Source organism: Haliotis cracherodii, unplaced genomic scaffold (genome assembly GCF_022045235.1).
Source record: "Haliotis cracherodii isolate W230 unplaced genomic scaffold, xgHalCrac1.p SCAF_5, whole genome shotgun sequence".
Lineage (NCBI taxonomy): Eukaryota > Metazoa > Mollusca > Gastropoda > Lepetellida > Haliotidae > Haliotis > Haliotis cracherodii.
Window position 1 is genome coordinate 28,332,044 of NW_027266308.1, and position 27,313 is coordinate 28,359,356.

The 27,313-nt window shown below is 43.0% G+C and overlaps 1 protein-coding gene across 1 annotated transcript in view; it reads left to right on the top strand.

Annotated features, from left to right (window-relative positions):
- LOC139443275 (ubiquitin carboxyl-terminal hydrolase 34-like) overlaps positions 1 to 27,313 on the top strand; it is a 90,509-nt gene that overhangs the window by 18,693 nt on the left and 44,503 nt on the right. The window contains exons 17-42 of the mRNA XM_071224249.1: positions 1,146 to 1,270; positions 2,115 to 2,242; positions 3,059 to 3,148; positions 3,827 to 3,916; positions 4,570 to 4,652; positions 5,450 to 5,604; positions 6,214 to 6,330; positions 7,287 to 7,472; positions 11,650 to 11,853; positions 12,252 to 12,500; positions 12,886 to 13,074; positions 14,334 to 14,462; positions 14,842 to 14,979; positions 15,529 to 15,618; positions 15,941 to 16,027; positions 16,624 to 16,797; positions 17,268 to 17,344; positions 17,775 to 17,818; positions 18,785 to 18,909; positions 19,999 to 20,157; positions 20,935 to 21,036; positions 21,740 to 21,916; positions 22,795 to 23,142; positions 24,204 to 24,272; positions 25,020 to 25,166; positions 25,326 to 25,382. Coding sequence (XP_071080350.1) covers positions 1,146 to 1,270; positions 2,115 to 2,242; positions 3,059 to 3,148; positions 3,827 to 3,916; positions 4,570 to 4,652; positions 5,450 to 5,604; positions 6,214 to 6,330; positions 7,287 to 7,472; positions 11,650 to 11,853; positions 12,252 to 12,500; positions 12,886 to 13,074; positions 14,334 to 14,462; positions 14,842 to 14,979; positions 15,529 to 15,618; positions 15,941 to 16,027; positions 16,624 to 16,797; positions 17,268 to 17,344; positions 17,775 to 17,818; positions 18,785 to 18,909; positions 19,999 to 20,157; positions 20,935 to 21,036; positions 21,740 to 21,916; positions 22,795 to 23,142; positions 24,204 to 24,272; positions 25,020 to 25,166; positions 25,326 to 25,382 — 3,539 coding nt within the window. The remainder of the gene's footprint in view (positions 1 to 1,145; positions 1,271 to 2,114; positions 2,243 to 3,058; positions 3,149 to 3,826; positions 3,917 to 4,569; positions 4,653 to 5,449; positions 5,605 to 6,213; positions 6,331 to 7,286; positions 7,473 to 11,649; positions 11,854 to 12,251; positions 12,501 to 12,885; positions 13,075 to 14,333; positions 14,463 to 14,841; positions 14,980 to 15,528; positions 15,619 to 15,940; positions 16,028 to 16,623; positions 16,798 to 17,267; positions 17,345 to 17,774; positions 17,819 to 18,784; positions 18,910 to 19,998; positions 20,158 to 20,934; positions 21,037 to 21,739; positions 21,917 to 22,794; positions 23,143 to 24,203; positions 24,273 to 25,019; positions 25,167 to 25,325; positions 25,383 to 27,313) is intronic.

Here is a 27,313-nt window from a genome sequence, read left to right on the forward strand (position 1 = left end):
CATGTGAGTCTATATCTGTACCACCTTCCACCATGTGAGTCTATATCTGTACCACCTTCCATCATGTGAGTCTATATCTGTACCACCTCCCACCATGTGAGTCTATGTCTGTACCACCTTCCACCATGTGAGTGTACCTGTACCACCTTCCACCATGTGAGTCTATATCTGTACCACCTCCCACCATGTGAGTCTATATCTGTACCACCTTCCACTATGTGAGTCTATATCTGTACCACCTTCCACCATGTGAGTCTATATCTGTACCACCTTCCACCATGTGAGTGTACCTGTACCACCTCCCACCATGTGAGTCTATATCTGTACCACCTTCCACCATGTGAGTCTATACATGTACCACCTTCCACCATGTGAGTCTATATCTGTACCACCTCCCACCATGTGAGTCTATGTCTGTACCACCTTCCACCATGTGAGTGTACCTGTACCACTTTCCATCATGTGAGTCTATATCTGTACCACCTTCCACCATGTGAGTGTACCTGTACCACCTTCCACCATGTGAGTCTATGTCTGTACCACCTTCCACCATGTGAGTGTACCTGTACCACCTTCCACCATGTGAGTCTATATCTGTACCACCTTCCACCATGTGTCTATATCTGTACCACCTTCCACCATGTGAGTGTACCTGTACCACCTCCCACCATGTGAGTCTATATCTATAACACCTTCCACCATGTGAGTCTATTTATGTACCACCTCCCACCATGTGAGTCTATATCTGTACCACCTTCCACCATGTGAGTCTATATCTGTACCACCTTCCACCATGTGAGTCTATATCTGTACCACCTCCAGCCATGTGAGTCAATACCTGTACCACCTTCCACCATGTGAGTCTATACCTGTACCACCTTCCACCATGTGAGTCTATATCTGTACCACCTCACACCATGTGAGTCTATACCTGTACCACCTTCCACCATGTGAGTCTATATCTGTACCCCCTTCCACCATGTGAGTCTATACATGTACCACCTTCCGCATGTTCCATGATTGCAGTGTGACACCTGCCTGTATGGCTGTCATCATTCTCTGGCGGTATGAATAGTTAGTTGTTCATCCTACAAAGCCCTGGTTTCCCTCAGACAAACACTCACACCCTGTATCTTGTCCTTCAGCTGTGATCCACCACCGACCCACCCAGCGAGAGGCCGGCCTGCAGAGCTGCCCGGAGTTCACCATTGATGATGTTTGCAAGAAGGGAACCACACTACTGTGGGATATTGTACAGGAAGATGTGGCAGTAAGTCCCACTGGTCCATGAGTCTTACCCATTTACAGAGTTATCTTTCGGACAAGTATATGCATATTTCAGTCAGAAGCATTTATACTGATCTTGATATTTTACTGAGACTCTTTGAAAACACATGTCCTGTTATTTGCTCTATTTGGCATAATAGCCAAAGAAAATGAAATAAAGTTGTTCTGGGTATTTAGGCATAAGATAATAAAGCACAACAATGTCTTTGTATCAGTTCGACCCCCTCCGTGGTCTAGTGGTAGAGCGTCTGCCTGGAGAGCCGAAGGTCCAGGGTTCGATCCCCGGCCGCATCATACCAAAAGATGTTAAAAGATGGTTCTTGTTGTTACCCTGTCTGGCGCTCGGTATTAAGGGGCTAAAACAAGGACTGGTCTGCTCGTAGTCGGTATACTGTGTCTGAGAGGGGTATCCATGTTAAACTGTGGCATGGTATCTCAGTGTGCTAGCAGTATAAGTCGGTATCAGTCCGAACTAGTACAAGCAGCCACACAAACACACACATGCATGCACATCGCTATATAAGTGCAATAATCTTGGACACGACGTTAAACCCCACGTTAAACCCCATTTCACCTCACCTCACCTTTGTATCAATTCAAATCTCATTTGCTGTTTGGAGATGGACTTGAGCACAAAAACACATCTTTTCTTATTTTGAGTTAAAGTTGGTTATGTGTGTCATAGTGTTTCAGTATATGTATAAAATGGTAATACATATGAGTATGTAGTGTGTGCTTCAGATAAACTGTTTTGACGGTATTTGATTTACATATTTTTTATTTGATTTATCCCACAGTTGTTATGATCCATGTTCTATTTCCTGCAGCACCTGCTGCCTGACGGCCTACTGCTGGGGGCAGAGAAGGCCCTGCACAACCTGGTGTGTTTCTCCACTGACAAGAGGATCAAGACTAAGTTTATAGAGGCCTGCATAGATAACCTGGCCTCGCACAGGTACGCCGCATTTCGAAATGTTGCACCATGATAACTGTATCTCTCTGGCCTTTTGTATTCGTGTTGTATCAGAAGCTTATACCGGACTGCTCTTATTCAGGGTTGGCAGTTTTTGGTATCATGTGCTCTCTGAAATGGTATGGTCAAAACACAACAAAACACCTGTGTGGATTCGATTAGAATTGGTCTCTAGCAACCAAGAGGCGTCCAAATGGGACTGGGACTGTGGTCAGTTTTGGTGACTTGGTTGATGGCGGTCATCGAACCCCGACGATGTGGATTGTTACTCCCAGTATCAAGACTTGATTATTTATAGGGTGCTGTCATATAGTTGGAATATTGGAGTGTGATGTTAAGCAACAAACACACACACACACACACACTTTGGACAAGAACCTCTTAAGAATTTTTTTTTTCTACCACATTACGCTTGGTAAGATGATGACTTATGTATTCAGTGATCTCTGAATCTCATGTTACGTCTTCATGTAAATTGAGGGTCCTCATACCCGTGAAGATCCGGGTTAGAATAGGTCTTGAGCAACCCATGCTTGCTGTAAGAGGCCACTTTGCTTGTTGTAAGAGGCGACTAACGGGTGGTCAGGCTCACTGAGTTGGTTGATGCATGTCATCTAATCCCAATTGTGTTTATTGATGCTCATGTCTATCACTGGATTGTCAAGTCCAGATTCAATATACAGGCATTTACAGACAGCTGTCTTGTTGCTGGAATATTGCTGAGTGCAGCTTTAAACAAGAAACAATGACATGCCTCGTGTTGTGGAGTGTTTTAACTATGTCCTCATGTTGTGTCAGGTCGGTTGTGGTGTCCCTGAGACTCCTGCCCAAGATCTTCAACTCCTTCCAGCAGTACAGAAGTGGGGCGGACACTCATGCCGTCACTATGTGAGTATGCAGGGATCATCACAGCAACAGATTTCTTCTCTTAGTTACGATAATGAAATGAAAGTCCAGAAGGACGGGGGATGGATTTTCTGGCTGCGTCATACCAAAAGATGTGAATGGATGGTACTTGTTGTAACCCTGCCTGGCGGTCTTCATGAAGGGATAAAACAAGGACTGGCATACTCAGTCATATTATGATGTCTGAGTGGGGTATCCATTTCAAACTGCGGCATGGTATCTCAGATGGCTAGCACTTTAAATCCAGGGGGAGGTCGGGTAGCCTAGTGGTGAAAGCGTTCGCTCATCACGCTGAAGACCCGGGTTCGATTTCCAACATGGGTACAATGTGTGAAGCCCATTTCTTGTGTACCCCGCCGTGATGTTGCTGGAATATTGTAAACGCGGCGTAAAACCATACTCACTCACTCACTTTAAATCCAGGGAGTCAAAACTTGTACAACTAGCCACACACACATGCATGCATGTCGCTATAATCTTGAATGCGAAGTTAAACCAAAAATGAAAAGAAAATGTAAAGTTTTACCCAGAGAAAAACGTCAGCACAGTGAGATCAATGTTAGAGATCTTAACCTTACGGAAGGTCATATAGCCAGGGGGGCAACATGTGGAACCACATTTAGAGGTGCGTAATAAAACCTTCTGGATCTTTCCTTACAGGTGGTCAGAGAACAACCTGGGCATGATGAAACATTATTTCCGGGATCTTGTGCACTACACCGAGAACAGGAGGAACAGGTCCAACTCTCTGTAAGTGAATCTGTTCGAGGAACAAACATGCACACATCTACAGAGTACTTCATTAGCTGTCGGCAGTAGGTGAAGCCTGCCCCTCAAGGGATCTATGATCCATTTTGTTATGGCCCACTTTGTACCTACAGAGCTTCATATAGGCTATGTATCAACATTAAATATGCAAAATATATCACCCTTACCCAATTACTTTCAAGAAACGCATGAAAATTTAGGAAAGCGAGTGGTATGACAATGAAGGAAGACGATTTCTATGGGTGAACAACTTCTGTATTACAATTAGTGTGACGTTTCGGTGTAGATCCTATCACCTTTATCAATCAAGTGATGTCACAATCAGAAATCACTTGCTTGATAAAGGTGTCAGGATCTACACTGAAACGTCGCACTAATTGTAATAAAGAAGTTGTTCATCCATAGAACTTGTCTTACTTCATCACACCAACTTCTAAATGCCACTTAAAGAAGTGGTATGACAATGCTCTATGTAGGAGCTAGAATGATGCAAGTATAAGGTGTCCTGGGTGTTGTCATCAAGTAGTGAAACATTGCTGACAATGGCCTGAAGGGCTATTAAGAAGGAGCTCCTATGGGCGAATGTCTGTTTTATGTTGTGGGTATTATGTGAAAATGTTTCTCTTCTCCTCCAGGTACAGCCACAAGGACGAGACGGGCGTGAGACTCGACTTTCTGACCTGTGTGTTCTCCTCCATGGGCTCTCCAGACAGTTTCAGTAAGTTCCTCCATTGTGGAGTACAGCGACAGGGCTCGACATGTAGGCTGCTGGTCTGATTGGTTGATTTGTTGTTTAACACAGTCGGCAGTATCATAGCATGTCATATGAGCAACTAGTTAGAAATAAATTCTGGACTTGTTGGATCTGGCTCTTGGTATAGCACTGTGACATATTTTAAACAGTAAAACATCTGTGCAAGATCGACTGTGAACAGTAATTTGACTCCATTTCAGATATACCAAGATCAAATCTAATAAGAACTCAGAAGTAGAAAAGCATGGACAATAATTGTTAATTATATTGACTAAGAATCATGATGAATACACTATGCTATTTAAAAAGTGGTCAAATGTAACAAATGTTATATTTGGGATAATGCCTTTGTAAAGTACACATTCTTTTACTTTTTGGGGTTGAGTCTCATTCGGGATTCAAACCCACACTAGTGAGGCACCTAATTGCCAGCACACAGGTAATGGGAGCCGTACCAATTTACACTTATCAGACGGGTGCACAAAGTATGTGATCAAGACTACCAGTTGTCAGACTTCCGTTTTTGTGGAAGCCTTGGTAGCTGAGGGGGTTAGATCGCTGACTTTGTGTGCTGGTGATTAGGTCCTGTTCGGGAGAGAAAAGGGTACTAGAATATGAACTTTACTAAGAAAGTGTTATACCAAATATAACATTTGTGACATAAGATTCATTAACTGTGTATTTATGTTGGATGTGAAAGATGTTAGTGGCCTGTTGGTGGTAGTTTTGTTAGTGGTGGCTATTTGCTTGTGTATCTTCAGGGTTGAACCAGACGCAGGTGGATGAACTGTGGGAGTGTTTGGCGGCCGACCCAGAGTGTACGGATGACTGTCTCAAGTGGTTCCTTACACAAGCCAAGAGCAAGGACCACCATGCACTTGGACTCGAGACATTCAAACACATCTTTCTGGAAAAAGTAGGGCCAAGTTTTTAGTTTGCTAGATTTAAACAGATGTAGATGTTGGTTATGACGAGAGTTATCCTTTTAGTAATTGAACTTAAGAAATAAATGACTCATGGTCGTTACCCACGAGTCGATTATTTCTTATATGAGATTTTAAAAATGTGTGTAAAAAGTAAATGCTATAAAAATATCTAACCATATTTAAATTATGTTGACTCCCTGAATAGAATCCGACTGTGACAATGTTGGACAAGTCCATTTTATGAACAGGGGGTTAAATTTGGTCTTTCCTGCATATGTTCACAATTTTCACGTCGATTATATGTACCTTCCCTCCCAATACTTTTGGAAGCTGTTGTTCGGCCATTTGATTTTATCTATGTTTCCCAGCTACATCTATGTGGAACAACTCACTAGACTCTTCCCTCTCAAAAATAACCTAGTCCAATTTACGACATCAAGTTGCAAGTGCATGTTCGAATCTCCAGAAACGATGTCATGATAAAACAGTGTTTCATCGTGATATAAGCCACGCTTAGTTGTTCATTGTTCTTTGTGATTTATCACGTAGCTGTCTTATATTTGGCATTTACTATCTTGCGTGTCTTTCTTGTATGCTAGATGCCCCAGCTGAGACCGGAGACGATGAGTGCGATCGGCCTGAACCTGTTCCAGAGTCTGTCCCAACTGGCTCGTGTTGCCAATGCTTCTCTCAACAATCCACTCTCGGAAGATCAGGTATGTTTGGCTCTGGTTGGCCTCTGATTCTTCCCATGAATATTTCTTTTACCAAGATTCTCAACTATGTAAATGTTTGGAAATCTAGCCTCGGTGATTAGGATGTGTATGGTATAGTTTGGAAATTTATATTGAACATTATGTGCTTTAATGAAGTTTCAGTCAACCTTTTACATTGCACAATTTATTATGTTAATGACCACATAAGCCATGTCTCAGCTGATCAGAGCATCTGAGAGTTGCCTCCCTTAACCATGCTGGGATATGCTTGTCTTGGGTTCAAATCCCAGGTATGACCTAATCATGGGCTTTGATCTGGAAGCACCATACCCGTGCATGTAGGTTTCACCACAGTGGTACATGTTGGGAACTGCCTCCATGGTTTAAAGGGAGAGCATTTGCCCAGAGAGATGAAGTTTTGGTGTTCGATCCCTGGATGGGTCATACCAAAAGACGTTAAAAGATGGTACTTGTTGTTATCCTGTCTGGCACTCAGCATTATGGGGCAAAAACAAGGACTGGTCGGCTTGGAGTCAGTATACTGTGTCTGAGTAGGGTATTCATGTTTAACTGCGGCATGGTATCTCATTGTGATAGCCTTATGAATCAGCATGAGTCTGGACTAGTACAAGCAGCCACACACTCACAGACACATATCGGTACACATCGCTTTACAAGTGCAATAATCTTGGACGTTAAACTCTATTTCACCTCACCTCACATGTTTGGCTTTCTTGTAGCAATCAGCTGACACTCAGCTGTTTCAAGGGGTGTTAAACCCAACTCTCTCATTCACTCAGCTGTTGTGCCTGAAAAGTTGGAATGTTGAATGTTCTGACTGCCCCTTTCCTTTTCTCCCTTATGGTGAGATATTAGAATATTGTTTAAGGCGACATTTCTTGCTTGGCCAATCTGGATGTTATGCTTAGCCTTCATATTAATGCTGTGTTGCACAGGTGTGCGGCATGGACCAACTGTGGAGCATCGCCCTCCGTGCCACCAACAAGGAGGTGAGCATGACGGCTATCCAGTACCTCAATAACTACTATATCAGCTTCGGCAACAGCATGTTGGAGAAGGAGGAGGAGTTCATACACCGCTGTATGAAGAACCTGGTAGCAGCACTGGAGAACGTTAAGAAGGTCAGTGGCGTAGGACATGGCTTGTAAAGGCATTTGATGAGTTGAATATTTCCTTTAGTGACCGTTCTCACTCTCTTGTCTGACTCAATCTCACTTCTCTCACTTTTGTCTCACTTTTGGCACTTTCGTCTCTCTTTAGTCTCACTTTTGTCCCACTCTTGTCTCAACCTTGTCCCGCTCTTGTCTCTCTTGTCTTACTCATCTCACTCTTGTCTCAACCTTGTCCCTTCGCTGTGCAGAGTTGCGTCCCTTGGGCATGCCAGAAACCTATGATTGTGGGTTCAAATCCCGGTTCGCCCCGATTATGTTTCTAGGTTTGTCAGCACCATACCCGTGCTCGTGGGTTTCATCGAAGTGGTAAACGTCTGAGACCTGCATCGCTTCGGGCTTTCCTCCAACATTAAGCTGACACGGCGTGATATAACTGGAATACTGTTAAAAGCGGCGTTAAACCCAACTCACTCACTCACTCAACCTTGTCCCACTCTTGTCTCTCTTGTCTCACTGATCTCACTCTCGTCTTTCTTGTCTCACTCATCTCACTCTTGGTCTCTCTTGTCTCACTCATCTCAATCTTGTCTCACACATCTCACTAGTCTTAATCTTGTCTCTCGTCACGATATGGCTGAAATATTGCCGATGTGACGTATAGCATTAACTCACTCACATTAATCTTGTCTCACTCACCTTACTCTGGTCTCAACCTTGTCTCACTCACCTCATTCTTGTCTCACTCCTATCCCACTCTTGTCTCACTCACATCACTCTTGTCATACTCCTGTCCCACTCTTGTCTCACTCTTGTCTCACTCATCTCACTCTTGTCTCAATCTTTTCTCACTCACCTCACTCTTGTCTCACTCCCGTACCACTCTTGTCTCAATCTTGTCTCACTCAACTCATTCTTGTCTCACTCCTGTCCCACTCTTGTCTCACTCACATCACTCTTGTCATACTCCTGTCCCACTCTTGTCTCACTCTTGTATCACTCATCTCACTCTTGTCTCACTCATCTCACTCTTGTCTCACTCATCTCACTCTTGTCTCAATCTTGTCTCACTCACCTCACTCTTGTCATACTCCTGTCCCACTCTTGTCTCACTCATCTCACTCTTCTCATACTCCTGTCCCACTCTTGTCTCACTTGTCTCACTCACATCACTCTTGTCTCAATCTTGTCTCACTCACCTCACTCTTGTCATACTCCTGTCCCACTCTTGTCTCACTTGTCTCACTCACATCACTCTTGTCTCAATCTTGTCTCACTCACCTCACTCTTGTCTCACTCCTGTCCCACTCTTGTCTCACTCCTGTCCCACTCTTATCTCACTTGTCTCACTCAAATCACTCTTGTCTCACTCCTGTCCCACTCTTGTCTCACTCCTGTCCCACTCTTGTCTCACTCCTGTCCCACTCTTGTCTCACTCCTGTCCCACTCTTGTCTCAATCTTGTCTCACTCACATCACTCACATCACTCTTGTCTCACTCCTGTCCCACTCTTGTCTCACTCCTGTCCCACTCTTGTCACACTCCTGTCCCACTCTTGTCTCAATCTTGTCTCACTCACATCACTCTTGTCTCACTCCTGTCCCACTCTTGTCTCACTCCTGTCCCACTCTTGTCACACTCCTGTCCCACTCTTGTCTCAATCTTGTCTCACTCACATCACTCTTGTCTCACTCCTGTCCCACTCTTGTCTCACTCTTGTCCCACTCCTGTCCCACTCTTGTCTCAATCTTGTCTCACTCACATCACTCTTGTCATACTCCTGTCCCACTCTTGTCTCACTCACATCACTCTTGTCTCAATCTTGTCTCACTCACCTCACTCTTGTCTCACTCCTGTCCCACTCTTGTCTCACTTGTCTCACTCACATTACTCTTGTCTCAATCTTGTCTCACTCATATCACTCTTGTCATACTCCTGTCCCACTCTTGTCTCACTTGTCTCACTCACATCACTCTTGTCTCAATCTTGTCTCACTCACCTCACTCTTGTCTCACTCTTGTCTCACTTGTCTCACTCACATCACTCTTGTCTCAATCTTGTCTCACTCACCTCACCCTTGTCATACTCCTGTCCCACTCTTTTCTCACATGTCTCACTCACATCACTCTTGTCTCACTCCTGTCCCACTCTTGTCTCACTCCTGTCCCACTCTTGTCTCAATCTTGTCTCACTCACATCACTCACATCACTCTTGTCTCACTCCTGTCCCACTCTTGTCTCACTCCTGTCCCACTCTTGTCTCACTCCTGTCCCACTCTTGTCTCACTCCTGTCCCACCCTTGTCTCAATCTTGTCTCACTCACATCACTCTTGTCTCACTCCTGTCCCACTCTTGTCTCACTCCTGTCCCACTCTTGTCCCACTCCTGTCCCACTCTTGTCTCACTCCTGTCCCACTCTTGTCTCAATCTTGTCTCACTCTTGTCTCACTCCTGTCCCACTCTTGTCTCAATCTTGTCTCACTCACATCACTCACATCACTCTTGTCTCACTCTTGTCTCACTCCTGTCCCACTCTTGTCTCAATCTTGTCTCACTCTTGTCCCACTCCTGTCCCACTCTTGTCCCACTCCTGTCCCACTCTTGTCCCACTCCTGTCCCACTCTTGTCTCAATCTTGTCTCACTCACATCACTCTTGTCTCACTCCTGTCCCACTCTTATCTCACTCCTGTCCCACTCTTGTCCCACTCCTGTCCCACTCTTGTCTCAATCTTGTCTCACTCACATCACTCTTGTCATACTCCTGTCCCACTCTTGTCTCACTCACATCACTCTTGTCTCAATCTTGTCTCACTCACCTCACTCTTGTCATACTCCTGTCCCACTCTTGTCTCACTTGTCTCACTCACATCACTCTTGTCTCAATCTTGTCTCACTCATCTCACTCTTGTCATACTCCTGTCCCACTCTTGTCTCACTTGTCTCACTCACATCACTCTTGTCTCACTCTTGTCTCACTCACCTCACTCTTGTCTCACTCTTGTCTCACTTGTCTCACTCACATCACTCTTGTCTCAATCTTGTCTCACTCACCTCACTCTTGTCATACTCCTGTCCCACTCTTGTCTCACTTGTCTCACTCACATCACTCCTGTCCCACTCTTGTCTCACTCCTGTCCCACTCTTGTCTCAATCTTGTCTCACTCACATCACTCTTGTCTCACTCCTGTCCCACTCTTGTCTCACTCCTGTCCCACTCTTGTCTCAATCTTGTCTCACTCACATCACTCACATCACTCTTGTCTCACTCCTGTCCCACTCTTGTCTCACTCCTGTCCCACTCCTGTCCCACTCTTGTCCCACTCCTGTCCCACTCTTGTCTCAATCTTGTCTCACTCACATCACTCTTGTCTCACTCCTGTCCCACTCTTGTCTCACTCCTGTCCCACTCTTGTCCCACTCCTGTCCCACTCTTGTCTCACTCCTGTCCCACTCTTGTCTCAATCTTGTCTCACTCTTGTCTCACTCCTGTCCCACTCTTGTCTCAATCTTGTCTCACTCACATCACTCACATCACTCTTGTCTCACTCTTGTCTCACTCCTGTCCCACTCTTGTCTCAATCTTGTCTCACTCTTGTCCCACTCCTGTCCCACTCTTGTCCCACTCCTGTCCCACTCTTGTCCCACTCCTGTCCCACTCTTGTCTCACTCCTGTCCCACTCTTGTCTCACTCTTGTCTCACTCACATCACTCTTGTCTCACTCCTGTCCCACTCTTGTCTCACTCCTGTCCCACTCTTGTCTCACTCCTGTCCCACTCTTGTCTCACTCCTGTCCCACTCTTGTCCCACTCCTGTCCCACTCTTGTCTCAATCTTGTCTCACTCACATCACTCTTGTCTCACTCCTGTCCCACTCTTGTCTCACTCCTGTCCCATTCTTGTCCCACTCCTGTCCCACTCTTGTCTCAATCTTGTCTCACTAACATCACTCTTGTCATACTCCTGTCCCACTCTTGTCTCTCGTCCTATTAGTCATCCCACTCTTGTTTCTCTTCTGTCACTCATCTCACTCTTGTTTCTCTTGTGTCACTCATCGCACTTTTGTCTCTCTTGTCTTATTCATCTCACGCTTGTCTCTCTTGTGTCACTCATCTCACACTTGTCTCTCTTGTATCACTCTCGTATCACTTTTTTCTCACTCTTGTCTCACTCTTGTCTCACTCTTGCAGGACACATGTGGGAGTTTCCAGATCATCCAGCAGGGCCTGACTCTTCTGAAAAACCACCTTGAAGCCTTCCGTCGTCGCTATGCCTACCACTTGCGCAACTGGCAGATCGATGGCAAGGGCATTACCAGCCACCAACAGCACCGGATGGAGAAGCACTGCACCTCCATATGTGTGCTGCTGCAGCCGGCCGGCATGACGGAGAAGGTAAGGAGATGTGATCTTATCCATACCTGTAAAGACATGGGTTAGAATAGGTCTTCAGCAACACATGCTTGTCATAATGGACTACCAGAGGGATTGGGTGGTCAGGCTCGCTGACATGGTTGACGCATGTCATCATATCCCAATTACGTAAATAGATGCTCCTGTTGTGAATCAGTGGATTATCTGGTCCAGATGTGATTATTTACAGACTACCGTTATATAGCTGAAATATTGCTGAGTGCGGTGTTAAACAACAAACAAACATTCTTTTGATATTGTGATTGGTATTTCCATATATGGCCTTCTGAAGAGGTTTGAAATTTAAGAAACTAGCAGGGGGTTGTAGAGACCATGTAGATCTGACACAGTAACACATCTGTGTGTGTATCTGTGCATAGAACCAGCTGGAGATGATGACCACTGACCTTGTTGCCGAGCTCCGAGCCGAGGTGGCACGATGGTGGGAAGCGCTACAGAAACAGCAGCAGCTCCAGCGCCAGCAGGCCGAGGGGGCTCATGGGGTGCTCTCGCCGATCCTTGGCGCTATGCTGGGAGATGGACCAATCAGGATGATCACACAGGGGCAGGAGCTGACTGTCGACATGGATGAGAAGACGCTCGGGGAGATGCAGTTCAAGAATATGCAGGTGCGGCCAGTGTTTGAAATAAATTTAAAGCCCAGTTGGGCAGGTGACCCATAAATTTTACCTACCTATCTTCAAAGTTACCTGCTCGCATTCTGACATTATTAATGTTGAAAATCGCAAAAACAATATGAGACATATTGCGTCTTGATTCAGTTGAAATGATGCAAACAGTTACTTGAAAATCTAATTATGATAAAACTGAAAATAAGTAGTAAGTAGTCTTAAAATTACCTGCAACTCAGACACATATGGGGATTTTAAGTGTTATTAAAAGGACCAACTGCTCAGCTAGTATGGATAACTTTACCCTCTAACAGTGTATATTTTGTTTCTATATTCTGTCTATTTGCCATAACATATCTAATTCCTGTTGTATCATTTACAGCTGGTGTTTGTCTCGGTGGGTGCGAGTCGGCAGCCACGGAAGATGGACGGATCCCTGCCGTCCTCCAGCCTCCCGTCACCACTCCGGGACAGACTTCCCATGATGCTTCTGCTGCAGGAGCCTCACTTTGACAACCTCTTCATGCTTCTACAGAGACTAGGCGACCTTGATGTGGAGTTGTCCAATATGGTCAGTTGTCCATGCTAGATTCATATTTCATATCATTGCTCCTGTAGCTATCTTATTGTCCTCCATGTATTGGGGGCACGGGTGGCCAAGTTGTCTGAAGCTGTGCTGAGTTGCGTCCCTTGGGCACGCCAGTAACCTATGATTGTGGGTTCGAATCCCGGTTCGCCCCGATTATGTTTCTAGGTTTGTCAGCACCCTACCCGTGTTCGTGGGTTTCACCGAAGTGGTAAACGTCTAAGACCTGCATCACTTCGGGCTTTCCTCCTACATTAAGCTGACACGGCGTGATATAACTGGAATACTGTTAAAAGCGGCGTTAAACCCAACTCACTCACTCCTTCATGTATTACACACACCCATACACACTCATGTGGCCTGTACAGATATGATGTCATACCTGACTTTATTCTCACTTTGAAGTCTATAAAGAGTCCTCTGGCAGGCCATTGTATAGATATGATTTCGATTATGTATATTTCATTGAAAATAAGTCTTTGTAACTCGAAATGATGCATCCTTTCCATGTGTCATTCCAGCATGATGTATTTCATCGGCTAAACATTTGTACAAATCACTAGACCAGAGGGATCATTCATCTTGTAAAGTACACCTTCCAATAATATGTGGGGGGGCACGGGTGACCCAGTCGCCTAAGGCGCCGCGATTCGCTGTGCAGAGTTGCGTCCCTTGGGCACGCCAGAAACCTATGATCGTGGGTTCGAATCATGGTTCGCCCGATTATGTTTCTAGGTTTGTCAGCACCCTACCTGTGTTCGTGGGTTTCACCGAAGTGGTAAACATCTGAGACCTGCATCACTTCGGGCTTTCCTCCCACATTAAGCTGACACGGCGTGATGTAACTGGATTACTGTTAAAAGCGGCGTTAAACCCAACTCACTCACTCCCTCATGTATTACACACACCCATACACACTCATGTGGCCTGTACAGATATGATGTCATAGCTGATTTTATTCTCACTTTGAAGTCTATAAAGAGTCCCCTGGCAGGCCATTGCATAGATATGATTTCAGTTATGTATATTTCAATGAAAATAAGTCTTTGTAACTCGAAATGATGCATCCTCTCCATTCCAACATGATGTATTTCATCGGCTAAACATTTGTACAAATCACAAGACCAGAGGGATCATTCATCTTGTAAGTACACCTTTCAATAGTATGTGTAAACAGGTAACTCATAAACTTCCCCTTAAAAGTTTACTTGTATTTTTCCTTTGATTAGTGTGTTGTGTTGCAGGATCCCCTTGAGCGGGCGGGTCTCCTGGCGGAGTCGCGCCGCCTGTCTCGGAACGTGTGGGAGCTGCTGATGATCCTCCCCACCAGTCCCAATCATCTCAACGGCTTCAAGAGTCTCATCATGGAGCGGGTGAGGGTACATGCCTGTCACCAGACCAGCGTTGGTGCAGGTTCTTATGGTGATAGGGGAAATGAAACAGCAAAAGTATCATCTCAAAATGTCTCCACATGATAGCAAATTCTGCCCTTTTCTGAAAAACAAGAAAATATTGTCACAGCTGTGTAGCACACTTCCAACTATTATACAGAAAAGTTATGTTTTTTAAGTGTGGCCCACTTGCTGTGTTTTTTAAGAAGTGTTTTTATTTTTGAAAGTGGAGCTATGAAAAGATCTGTATTAGAGAAATATGATATAAGTTTGGTTACTATTCATGAGGAGAATATTCCTTTCCATGCTGATTTCCAAGCTTAAGTTTGTAAATATTGATGGACTATTGATGTGTGTTCAGTCTGGTGAGAGCGGGGATGAACAGGTGACCGTGGCGTGGAACGACCTGCTACCACCCTCCAGCCCCCACAAGCTGTACTACTCACTCCAGATAGTGGAGGTCCTGTCTCACAGCCAGAAGCTCCGGCGCAAGTCACTGGTAATGCCTCGTTGTTATCTCATAGATATTCAGGTTCATCGTTTGCAAGGCTTCAGTTTAGTTTTACAAGTTTTGTAAGTTGCAGAATCCATACTGAGTGTCAGTATTGCTGTCGAATTGCTGAAAGCCAGATATATCTCACTTATGAGATTTCTCCTATTTTTGTGTATTTTTTTAGGCTGACCACTGGAACTTTGATCAATATCTCTTTAGGCTCAGGCCATTTGATAACATAGTCAGTATTCAGTATTCAGATTCACAAGTTGTGCCTTTGACCTTAGAACCCTTATGTTTGTTCTGTTAATGTTGTTGTTGCTTGTCTAGTAACTTTGCTACAAATAGTCCTTAGTCAGGGGCAATATCTAACAAAAATCATGGCACTCGTTTAGGTTCAATGACTGAAAAGATATTAGCATTGACTTCAAATCTTTTTGTGCTTCACTTGAAGTTGTTAGAACTTTTATGAATGCTTCCAGTAGAGCAGATTTCACACTTGATTGTTGACATAGTGTATATGTGAATTGTACTGCACACAATTTGTGGTTGTAGATGCGGTCAGGGGGAGGAGATGCATATTTATCAAGTGGTGACCCAGAATCAAGCAGTCATGATACAGCGGAGAACCTCTGGAGCTCACAGGTAAATCAATTAAGAACTGATCCCCAGTGACTCAGGATCTATATCTAGGTCTTGTTCTTCTGTGTCCACATGTTGTGTTTGTGTTGCCTAGGTTCAAAACTACTCTTGGAATGAAGACGGGTAGGTGGTTTCAAAATGCCCCCTTTATCGAACCCTTCTAAAGTAAGCCCTGAAGATGACACTTCAGACACTCAGACTCACACTCTTTTGGTATTGACCAAACTTAGTATCAAACAATCTGGGAATTATCACGCATTCACCTGAAAGTCATCAATAGAACAGGATCTAGAGTTTGTTTTGAGCTTGTTTCCTTCTGTTTCAGTTTATTGCCAAGGGAGGTTTGAGTCACTTGTTCAACATCTTCATCTCGGGAAGTCTTCAGTCGAAGGAGGGAGACAACTGGAGTCAGGTACGAGGCAATATTACCATCAACTCTTTATTTGTGATCAGTTAAGGAAAAACCTCATTAGATAGATATATTACTTTAAAGAACATACTTATTTCATGACAATCCTGATTGGCAATTGTATAACCTGCCCAATTGGATAAGGTGCCACAGAGTTGCATCCCCAGAATCCTCAGATCAAATCCTGGGTTGCCCCGATTATGTTTCTAGGTTTGTCAGCACCATATCCGTGCTTGTGGGTTTCTTCAGAGTGAGAATTAACAGTCTCTGACTTAAACCTTGTTATGGTTGATATATATATTCTACTTAAAAAAAGCTTAATCTGATTCTTTCATATTACAAGAGTTAATCAATAGTAATATGAAAGAATCGGGTGTTCCTTAACTTCTTTTGAGTGGTATAAGTTGCATCAGTTTTACTTGTTCAAAGGCACATTCAGAATGGCCAGTGAATTCTTGGCTTAGAATCACCTGCAACAACAGTAGTGTGATGTCATCATTATAATTTAGAGCCTGCTGAACCATTTATCTCCGAGGTGTAATTAAGGTGACTGCATATGACAACATGAACCACATTAACCCAACTGTCTTGTTCTCTAGTGGAATCAGGAATGCCTGGCCTACTTGCTTCGACTGGTGAGTCAGTTTGCCGTGAACCGTGCAGACCTCGAGACTGGATCAGAAGAACAGTCCGAGACGTATGAGAGTCCTCGCAAGAAGGTCAAGAAGTCCAAGTCAGCACATGAGAAGATCTTCATTCCAAGACTCAACCAGGTATGCAAAGTAATTAGGCAAAAGTCAGGGGGCCACAATTGCTTGATTTTAACGCACTGTCTTTGAAAACTTTAATGTTGTTCTTGAGCCAATGTTCTTCAAGCTTGACAATGTTATAAGGATCTATACCTCAACATCGGTTTCACTGTATTAAAGAAGTTGTTATCCATCAATTGTGTCTACTTCGTCATCTGTCAACCTCTTAGTAATGCCTATCAAACAATTCAATGATTTTAATAGCAAAATGAACACAGGTCGGCAGATTTACGAAAATTACCTGGATCTTGTTGTTCCTGAGAAGCAGCAGATGAAAATAACTTTTACTCTTGTACAAAGAACAATTGCCTGTTTGATGTAACAAGCATTATTTGGCATAATAACAAGAGCAATTGATGGTGCTGAAGTATACGTCATAGTATATTTACCTGTTCAAAGATTATGGTTATGTATGACATGGTTTTCCCCTTCAGTCTACCATCAACATGCTGAACACAGAGACAGTGTTGAAGATTCTCATGCAGATCCTGTATGATGCTGCATTGCCAGAGTAAGTTCTCATAAAGTTGCAAGCTAATTGTGACCATAAGATGTAGATGTATCTCTTAGAACATGCTTGAAATAGCCACAGAATACATGTATCTTCAGCATTCTTGAATTCTTCTTATCTTCCTACTCCGTGAAGAATTGGTCTTCAGCAACTCATACTTGACTTAAGAATAGACTAACGAAATTGGGTGGTTAGATTTGCTGACATAGTTGATGCATGTCATCGTATCCCAATTCGTTGCTAGATTCTCATGATGTCAGTCACTGGATTGTCTGGTCCAGACTCAATTATTTACAGATCATCATCATATAGCTGGAATATTGCTGAGTGCAGCAGTGAAAAACAAACAAAATGTTATCGTCCTTGGCAACTGCCTAAAATTGTATTACAAGATCTGTCTGTCTGATGTTCATTTCATCTTGATTGACAGGGATACAAATCAGCTGTACATCGGATCCTGGGGTCGTGCTGAAGGTGAGTGTGCATGCTGTGGGCATATGCTGCTGTCATTCCATGTATGAGTTCACATCAGTAACTGCATTCATTCCTACTTTGCTTGTCCAGCTGGTCTGAGCTGCCAGTTTTCTAAACACTCCTTGCTGACAGTGTCTGCTGGCTGTTAGTTATTTTCCGTAATTCTCTACATATTTTCTGTTCCATACCCGTGCTATAAGGGCAAAAAGTCTATGATTGCCACCACAAATACGATTAAGAACTGCATGAAAACTCAACACACACACTTCTTAAAAGCAGCAGTTAACTTAACAAATACACTCCACCTAATAGATAAGAACTGCTCCAGGTCGTATTGATGTGCTCTTCTCTCTGTTACTGCATGGAGAAGCTGGTATATTCAGCCAGTGGTGTGACTTGTATACTCTCCCAATGGTATAAAATGTATTTTCCAAAAGTGATATAACTTGTATACTCAACCAGTTCGGTAGCGTGTATACCTACCCAGTGGTATAACTTTATATTCAACCAGTGTGGTAACTTGTATACACTACCAGTGGTAAATATTGTATAATCCACAAGTGGGACAGCTTGTTTATTTAGCCTGTGGTATAACTTTATATTCATCCAGTGTGGTAACTTGTATACTCTACCAGTGGTAAATATTGTATATTCCACAAGTGGGACAGCTTGTTTATTTAGCCTGTGGTATAACTTTATATTCATCCAGTGTGGTAACTTGTATACACTACCAGTGGTAAATATTGTATATTCCACAAGTGGGACAGCTTGTTTATTTAGCCTGTGGTATAACTTTATATTCATCCAGTGTGGTAACTTGTATACACCACCAGTGGTAAATATTGTATATTCCACAAGTGGGACAGCTTGTTTATTTAGCCTGTGGTATAACTTTATATTCAGCCAGTGTGGTAACTTGAATACTCTACCAGTTGTCTAACTGTATATTCATTCCTCTATGCCCAGTGGTCCACTGTGCACTCTCCTTTCTCATCTCACTGGCCTACTCCTGTGATGAGGTTCCTGGACTACTGTGTACCGCCACCAACTTCAATGCTTGGCTGAAACGTCTCACGCTGGAAGCACCAGAGGTAGGATCTAACTCTTGACTGTGTCTTATTCTGTACTGTATGGGGATTGGGGCTTAGAGAAAGTCCCCTACCCCTATGCTTGTCTGACTATTGGGGATCTGGTACATTGTGTCCTTTTGCTGATTGATGTCATTTTAGTGCTTGGATTGTTGTTCATACTATCCACCCCTTGTTTGTCTGTCTGTTTACAAGCCACCATCATATACTTGGAATATTGCTGACTGAGGCGTACATGTTTACTCACTCATTTCAGGATATTAGGCTAAAAAATAAATAATAGTCTTGGTTCTCAGGCATCGCCCGCATCATCATAAAGTTTGCCACAGTTGTTTTTATTTCCATTTTAAAAAACAAAACAAAAAATCCTTAAGTATTCCAAGTCCAACAGTAGTCAAATACTGTATTCCAGTATTTTGCTCATCAAGGAATACATTTATGTAGGGAGGCCCTTTCCTACATTGATTATACACAACTGTTTAATTGGTTACATTCTTGTTTGAAAGAAACTGAAGACTCCCCGCCCCGCTATATTTTCAAAAACCATTGCCTGAGAACCAATTCTTATATTTTTTATGCCTTAAAAGAGGATTGAAATATGTTTTATATTATTTTTTCCAGCCACTTAATTAATGTGTCCTACTATTTGTGATTTTCTGCAATTGAAGAACTATGTTTCCTTTTTGGAAACCCTTTGGGCTTGATCCCAAGTAAAGTATGCTTGTCATCATAGGTGACTTACATTGTGTGGTGTCTGGGTTGATGGCATGCCATGGCAGGGGATATTGCTACTGAGACCAGCTACTGGTTTATCCGACCCATGAAGAATAGGTCTTCAATAACCCATGCTTGCCGTAAAAGGCGACTATGCCTGTGGAAAAGAGGCGACTAACGGGATTGGGTGGTCAGACTCGCTGACTTGGTTAATGCACGTCATAGATCCCAATTTGGTTGATCAATGCTCATGATGTTAATCACTGGATTGTCTGGTCCAGACTCAATTATTTACAGACCGCCATCATATAGCTGGAATATTGCTGAGTGTGGCGTTAAACAATATACAAACATATATATGACTTGCTGGTGTTGCAGCCGTACGTACGTAAGGAGGCCTGTATGGGGCTGTACCGCCTGCGACTGGGGAAGACGGTGGACAACAAGCCGGGCTACAGCTTCCTGCTCCCCATCCTCTCCAGCCTCCTCAGCTTCCTACAGGTGGCCCTCGAGTTTAAGCCACAGAAGAACACTGAGGTATGCTCCCTCAGTTGCTTGCAATGACATTTCAGATGTTATGTTGGTATATATACCAGTATATTTTCTGTTTTGGGGGTAGATGTGGTGTAGTCAAATGCAGCCTGTGCAAAAAACATTTGATTCTATTCGCCCAAACTTTTCCTCTTAGCAATTGGCTCGTTGTAGTAGATTTTGTAATTATTAGTTGAGCTAACTTGACCAAACAGAATTTTTTCCTGACCAGTGGATTAAGTCACAGGCCGCTAATTGTTTGTGAATTTGATTGTCGTGTAAATGATGAGGGATGGATCTCTTCCCTCTCATTAAAGTCAGTATCATTTAAGACAACTGCAGTGGCTTGTTCATGAGCAAACACTGGCTCACAACCTTTTAGCTGTACCCATAATGCTCAATAGCTATGGTAGCCAGATGACATGTTGTCGAAGTTGTTCCTTCAGATGCCGTGAGTTAGTAACTGAATTAGTTTCTACTGCATAGAACTGTACCCATGAAGCTCTGGGGTAGAATAGGTCTTCAGCAATCCATGCTATGCTTGCATGAAAGCGACTAACGGGATCAGGTGGTCAGGCTTGTTGACTTGGTTGATGCATGTCATGATATCCCAATTGCGTGGATCGATGCTTATATAAATCACTAGATTGTCTGGTCCAGATTTGATTATTTACAGACCACCGTCATATAGCTGGAATATTGCACAGTGCTGTGTTTAACAACAAACAAAACAAAAACAAAAGCATGAAACTGAAGTTAATGTTGGATGTTTTTGTGTGACAGTTTGACAGTAAGGAAAAGGAACCATTTGGTCCAGGGTGCCGGGACTACTTTTGGCTGGTGTGCAGATTTGTTGACAGCATTTCCAAAGAGGAAGCAAGTTCAGTAAGTCATTGATGTCTTGTGTTGCGTAGGAACACACTCGGGGACAGTGATAGCAGTTCACCACTGTCCTAATCAAACTTGACCACTTATAACATGCTTGAGGACCCGATAAAATCCGGGGAGAATAGGTCTTCAGCAAACCCATGCTTGCTGTAAAAGGCGACTGCTTTTTGTAAGAGGCAACTAACAGGATCGGGTAGGTGATGCATGTCATCTAATCCCAATTGGGTGGATCGATACTCATTATATCAATCACTTGAATGTCTGGCCCAGACTTGCTTATTTACCGACTGACGTCGTATAGCTGTAATATTGCTGAGTGCGGCGTTAAACAACAAACAAACAAACAAAACATGCTTGAGCACAAACACTCTTACACTGGAATGGCTGTCCAGGTATTGTACAGGATTAGAAAATTATCTTCATGAAGTTTTTAAATAATTGTTAATGTGTCCAATTTTAAAAAGATGAAATGGATGATAATTTGTAATTGTTTGCATAGATAAAGTAAGGTCAAATTTCTCATGTCTAGTTAGTCAGTAGGAATGTTTACTTGATGGATTGCAAGGAACTCGGTGTAGGAGAGAGGTCATAGAAAGCATCTTCACGTTATTCATATTCATTCAAATTAGTAAATATTCTGTATATCTCAGTTTGTTATAGGTCCCAGGTGACATTTTTAATTAAAAACTATGTCTTTCAGGAAAACTGTGTTGATCTGAACTCCTTGGCAAAAGAGGCCTACCAGCTTATCATGGAGCGGCCATACTTGGAGACTCGGGTTGGATATGAAGAAGACGATGGCTTGATAGGCCTGCTCAATCTACTCACTGCGGTGCTCAAGCACAACCCACCATTCAAAACATCATCGGACGGCAAGGTAGGTGCTCACATTAATCAGATGTCTAATCTCCCAACCAAAAGTAATCAAAATTGGAAAAATTTATTAAAGATTTGTTGTATCATACAAATGTATGTCTATATAAAAGTTTCAATTGGTGCAAGTTGCAGGAGATTTGTTTTCACTTTTCATGGGAGAGAGTATAACTCCTTAGTTGCATCATATCCCAATTGCGTGGATCAATGCTCATGATGTCAATCACTAGACTGTCTGGTCCATTATATACAGACTGCCCTCCTTACAGCTGAAATATTGCTGAGTGCGACGTTAAATAGCAAACAAACAAAACCTTAGTTGCATCAGCCTCTATCACCCTTATGAGAGCAAGAGTATAGTTTTTGATGTTTCTCTTCACAACAAACTATGCCTTGGTAATTTAACAGGGCCCTGTACACTAAAGCAATCTTAGCGCTACAACTGTTGAAGGTCAATGTTAAGGCATGGCGGTTATAATTATCTTACGTCCAAGATCACTTTGTGAATGGGGCACAGATCCGCAAAGGAGATCATGAAAAATTGAAAGATATGTAGATAATTGTCACTCTTCAAAGGCCCACGAACTCAAGTCAGTCTAATGCGAAAGACATGACAAAGTCTTGCCGAATTTTAAGGGTTTTAGGGGGTTTCTTTGTTCTTTGTGAGTGAGTGAGTATGGTCTTACGCCCCTTTTAGCAATATTCGAGCAATATCACGGCGGGCGAAACCATGTTGGGAATTGAACCCGAGTCTTCTGCGTGATGAGCGACCGCTTTAACCATTAGGCTACCCCTCCGCCCCTTTTTCCTTATGACTATTTGGGTTAGGAAATGTTTCAGTTAAGTTGCATCCCTGCTATTCTACAAACTGTGTGGTTTCAGTCTCTCCTGGATGAGATATTTGACAGCCTGTTCGCACTGCCCTCGCCCACCAAGCGCTACCTGCCTCGCTGTAAGAGTCAAGCCTCCCGGTCCGCCGCGTACGACCTGCTGGTGGAGATGGTGAAGGGCAGCGTGGACAACTACACCGCCCTCCATTCCAAGATGCTGGCACAACATACAAAGGACTCCCACACGCCCTACCCTTGGGACTACTGGCCCCATGAAGATGGACGGTCCAAGTGCGGCTACGTGGGCCTGACGAACCTCGGGGCCACCTGCTACATGGCTACATGCATGCAGCATCTGTACATGATACCACAGGCTCGCCAGTCAGTGCTACAGGCAAAGGTAGGTGGTGTTCAAAGACTTCTGTAAATCTACTATTGTAGATATCTTGCTATCGCTTAGTAACCTTGTGAGATGTACTACTTTCAAGGGAAACCTACTTGGAGGTTTTACAGTTGAATTGTATAAACAGCTTTTTATAGAAACGGGCTCCGTCCGTCCGTCACGTTTCGTTTCCGGAGAATAACTCATAAACCGTCCAATATTTTTTCATCAAACTTTGCAGGTCTGTCAGGTACATGCTGAACTGGTGCCTTTTGCTATTGAGAAATTTTAGAATTTTTTATTTTTTACATTTCCATGGCAACAAGATCGACTTAGGTTCCAAACCTATCTTTTTTTCACAATTTCCATGACAAGTTCCACCTCGGTTAAAAAAGGTTGGGGTTTGTTTAGATTTAATTATGTCATAAATTCTGCAAAAGGGGCGGGGGATATAGTGACAAACTCTTGTTAATATTGATTTTTGACTAGTTAAAAGTCATCATATATCATGTTAAGTATTGTTACCCACTGTTTTCCCATTGAGCCACCATGGCAGGTGATGAAAGGGTGTTCAGTTGTCCATGTCATGACTTCAGTTGTCTACATGCTGCACATGGTCTCTCTTGTCCACTGTCATTGAATTTGTTTTATACAGCAAACTGCTGTATTGTTTCACAATAAGGTGTCCCACTGTTTTCATATTCTTTCTGGTATTTCTTGCATTTAGACGGTTCACAAGTTACCTAAAACACTTCTCGGTTTCGGTTGAAAACGTAAAACCATGCTCAGGAAAAGCCTTCAGTGTACAGGCTTTTCCCTTGCTTCCAGTTTTACATTTTCAACCAAAACCGATTGGTATTTTAACCATGTCATCATTGGTGTTGACTTTTTCTAACATCAGGGCTCTGTAGGCCATGCTTATCACAATAGCCAACTAAGATGAGGATTGGGTCCCTGTAATGTATGACCTGGCTGATTGTGTGTCACCGTGACCCAGTGGCATTGTCATGCTATCAGCCACTGGTTTGTCTGTCTGATAGTGTGACAATGTATGAATGTGTATGTTTTGTGTCTTTCAGCAGAGGACAGACTATACAAGGCATGAAGGAACACTTGTGGAACTACAGAAAATGTTTGCATATTTGCAGGTATGTTGGTTATGGAATCTTGCCTGTATTTACTGATCACATCCTAGTCTTCTTAAGAAGTGAAGTAGGATGGGTGCCAAACCACATGTAACACCTAGTCTCTTGCCACCTTATTAATTTCAATGCCAATTATTCGATGTTAATGTTGATGGTTGTTAACGCCGCACTCAGCAATATTCCAGCTGTAAATGATGGAGACTGGACCAGACAATCCAGTGATTGACATCACGCGCATCGCTCTACGCAATTGGGATATGATGACATGCATCAACCAAGTCACCAAGCCTGACCACCCGATCCTGTTAGTCCCCTCTTATGACAAGGATAGTCGACTTTTACTGCAAGCATGTGTTGCTGGACCTATTCTATCCCAGATCTTCATGGGTTTCATTTATTAGAGGAACCGCTTTGTGAGATTGCCCTGGTTCTTCGATCATGAAAGTCACTTAGAGTGTTATAGGTTATTTATACCCGGTACCAGATTCTTGTAGGATTTGATATCTGATCCAGGAATTGGTTTGGTCACATTATCTGCTTTAATGAAATATCATTAAGTGTGTTAGAATTACCAAACTTCGATGTGTGAATCCTTGCTTACACTTTAGACCTCTGGTTTAATGGATCCAGGCTCTTCAGGCAGTGAAGATGAGGCTCGAATGTGACATGATGCCTCTGTAATCAGGGTCAACTACTGACTCAGTTTGGTGATGTTGATGTAACCCTCCTGATTGTTGGTCCATTGTTTAGGAGAGTGAGAGAAAGGCGTACAACCCCAAGAGTTTCTGCAAGGCTTATACCATGGACAAGCAGCCATTGAACACTGGTGAACAGAAGGATATGACAGAGTTCTTTACTGATCTCATCACAAAGTTGGAGGAGATGGGGCCAGAAATGGTGAGATAATCGTTTGTTTTGTCTATTTGTGAATGAATTGTAAGCTTGTTTTGTATAATTTGGCATTTTTTGATTATACATAATATCTTGACATTATGATCATATTAATGGCAAAACATGTGCTTGATGGAGATTGACAGACTGCATTTCCTATTTCAGAAAGCTCTTGTTAAAAGTCTGTTTGGTGGAATCATCACAAACAATGTGGTCTCTCTGGTGAGTATTACTTTTCTTCTTTAGACTGTTTCATGTCTTTCCTGTCTGTTAACCTCCCTGGGGACACAGGTTGCCCAGTCATCTTCACTGTGCAGAGTTGTGCCCCTTTAGGGTGCCAGGAAGTTACGGTTGTGGGTTCAAATCTCCGATTGGCCCTGATGATGTTTCTAGGTTTGTCGGACCAAATCTGTGCTTAGGTTTTTTACCAATGTGGCAAAAATAGAAGACCAGCATCACTTCATTCTTTCCTTCTACATCATGCTAACACCCCATGATACAGAGAATATCATCCCGAGTGTCTTCTGATATCAAATATATCAACACGAGTTGATAAAAGTGGAACAATTCTGAGGCTTGCCGAGCATTTTTGCCACTTTTATATACGAGTGTTGATATATTTGATATCAAAAGACACGAGGGTGAGATTTTATTTATCATCTAACATCATTCTTTCAACTTTTTCAATTTGTAGACACAGAGAATCTCACCCAAGTGTTTTCTGATATATATACAGAGCTCCAGATAAGCTTTTGGTGTTGTGGGTATTTTACCCATGCATTTTAAAATCATTGGGTATCAGTAATTCTATCTGCGTATTCAAATTTCTGTTACCCACTAGTTTTTACACATGTGGGTATTTAAGTTAAATATTTAAAAACACTATTCATCTAGTCCCTGCAAACTGGTGTCGTGTGGGTTTGAGAGCTTTATAGGACTCAAAAATACCACGATACTTCCACAAGAAAGTGTGATGGCAAATGATCATGATCTGACTGTCATCGTGGAGTTTGGCAAGGTTGACGGAATGCCAACTTATAATTTCAAAATAAGTTGCTCATTTTCTAATCGAATACGTAGGGTTACTTCACAATATTTTGATGATACGCACAAGTTTTATTTTTGTAGCGTATCTGTAATGTTCGTTGCGTATTTGATACGCTTGGATTATATTTTACAGCGTATTTCTGCATTTCTGATGCGTATTTTACGCAGATACGCAGCTTATCTGGAGCTCTGTATATATCAACATGAGTTGATAAATGTTTAAATCTCCTTTTATGTTTGAAATATATATCCATGAGTGTTGATTTATTGTCCCCCGCCGCTCGAAAGTGCGAAGCGGGGGATATAGTATTCACGACCGTCCGTCGTACGTCCGTACGTCCCACCTGTTTGTTGCCGCGATATCTCAAGAACTAAACACTGGATTGTCTTCATATTTGGAACTATGGTGTATATACAGACTCCGCAGACACCATTCGGTTTTGGTGACCTTGACCCCATTTTCAAGGTCACAGCAGGCATATCTGCTTTTGGAGTTGGAAAACGGTGTTGCCGCAATATCTCAAGAACTAATCTCTGGACTGTCTTCATATTTGGAACTATGGTGTATATACAGACTCCGCAGACACCAGTCGGTTTTGGTGACCTTGACCCCATTTTCAAGGTCACAGCAGGCAAATCTGCTTTTGGAGTTGGAAAACAGTGTTGCCGCGATATCTCAAGAACTAATCTCTGGATTTTCTTCATATTTGGTACTAGGGTGTATATACAGACTCCGCAGACCCCAGTCGGTTTTGGTGACCTTGACCCCATTTTCAAGGTCACAGCAGGCAAATCTGCTTTTGGAGTTGGAAAACGGTGTTGCCGCAATATCTCAAGAACTAATCGCTGGATTGTCTTCATATTTGGTACTATGGTGTATATACAGGCGGGGGACATTTCGTCACTTTGTGACAAATACTTGTTTGATATTGAAAGACTCAAGAGAGAGATTTGGTTTTATCATCCCAAATCATTCTTCCAACTTTTTCAGTTTGTATTCAGTAATCGGCAGTGTTCTTGTGTGTAGAAAGTACTGCTAACCAACTTCAGTAGGAAAGAGATTACTGATGATTGGATTGTGTTGTCATGGTAACTGATGTTGCCAT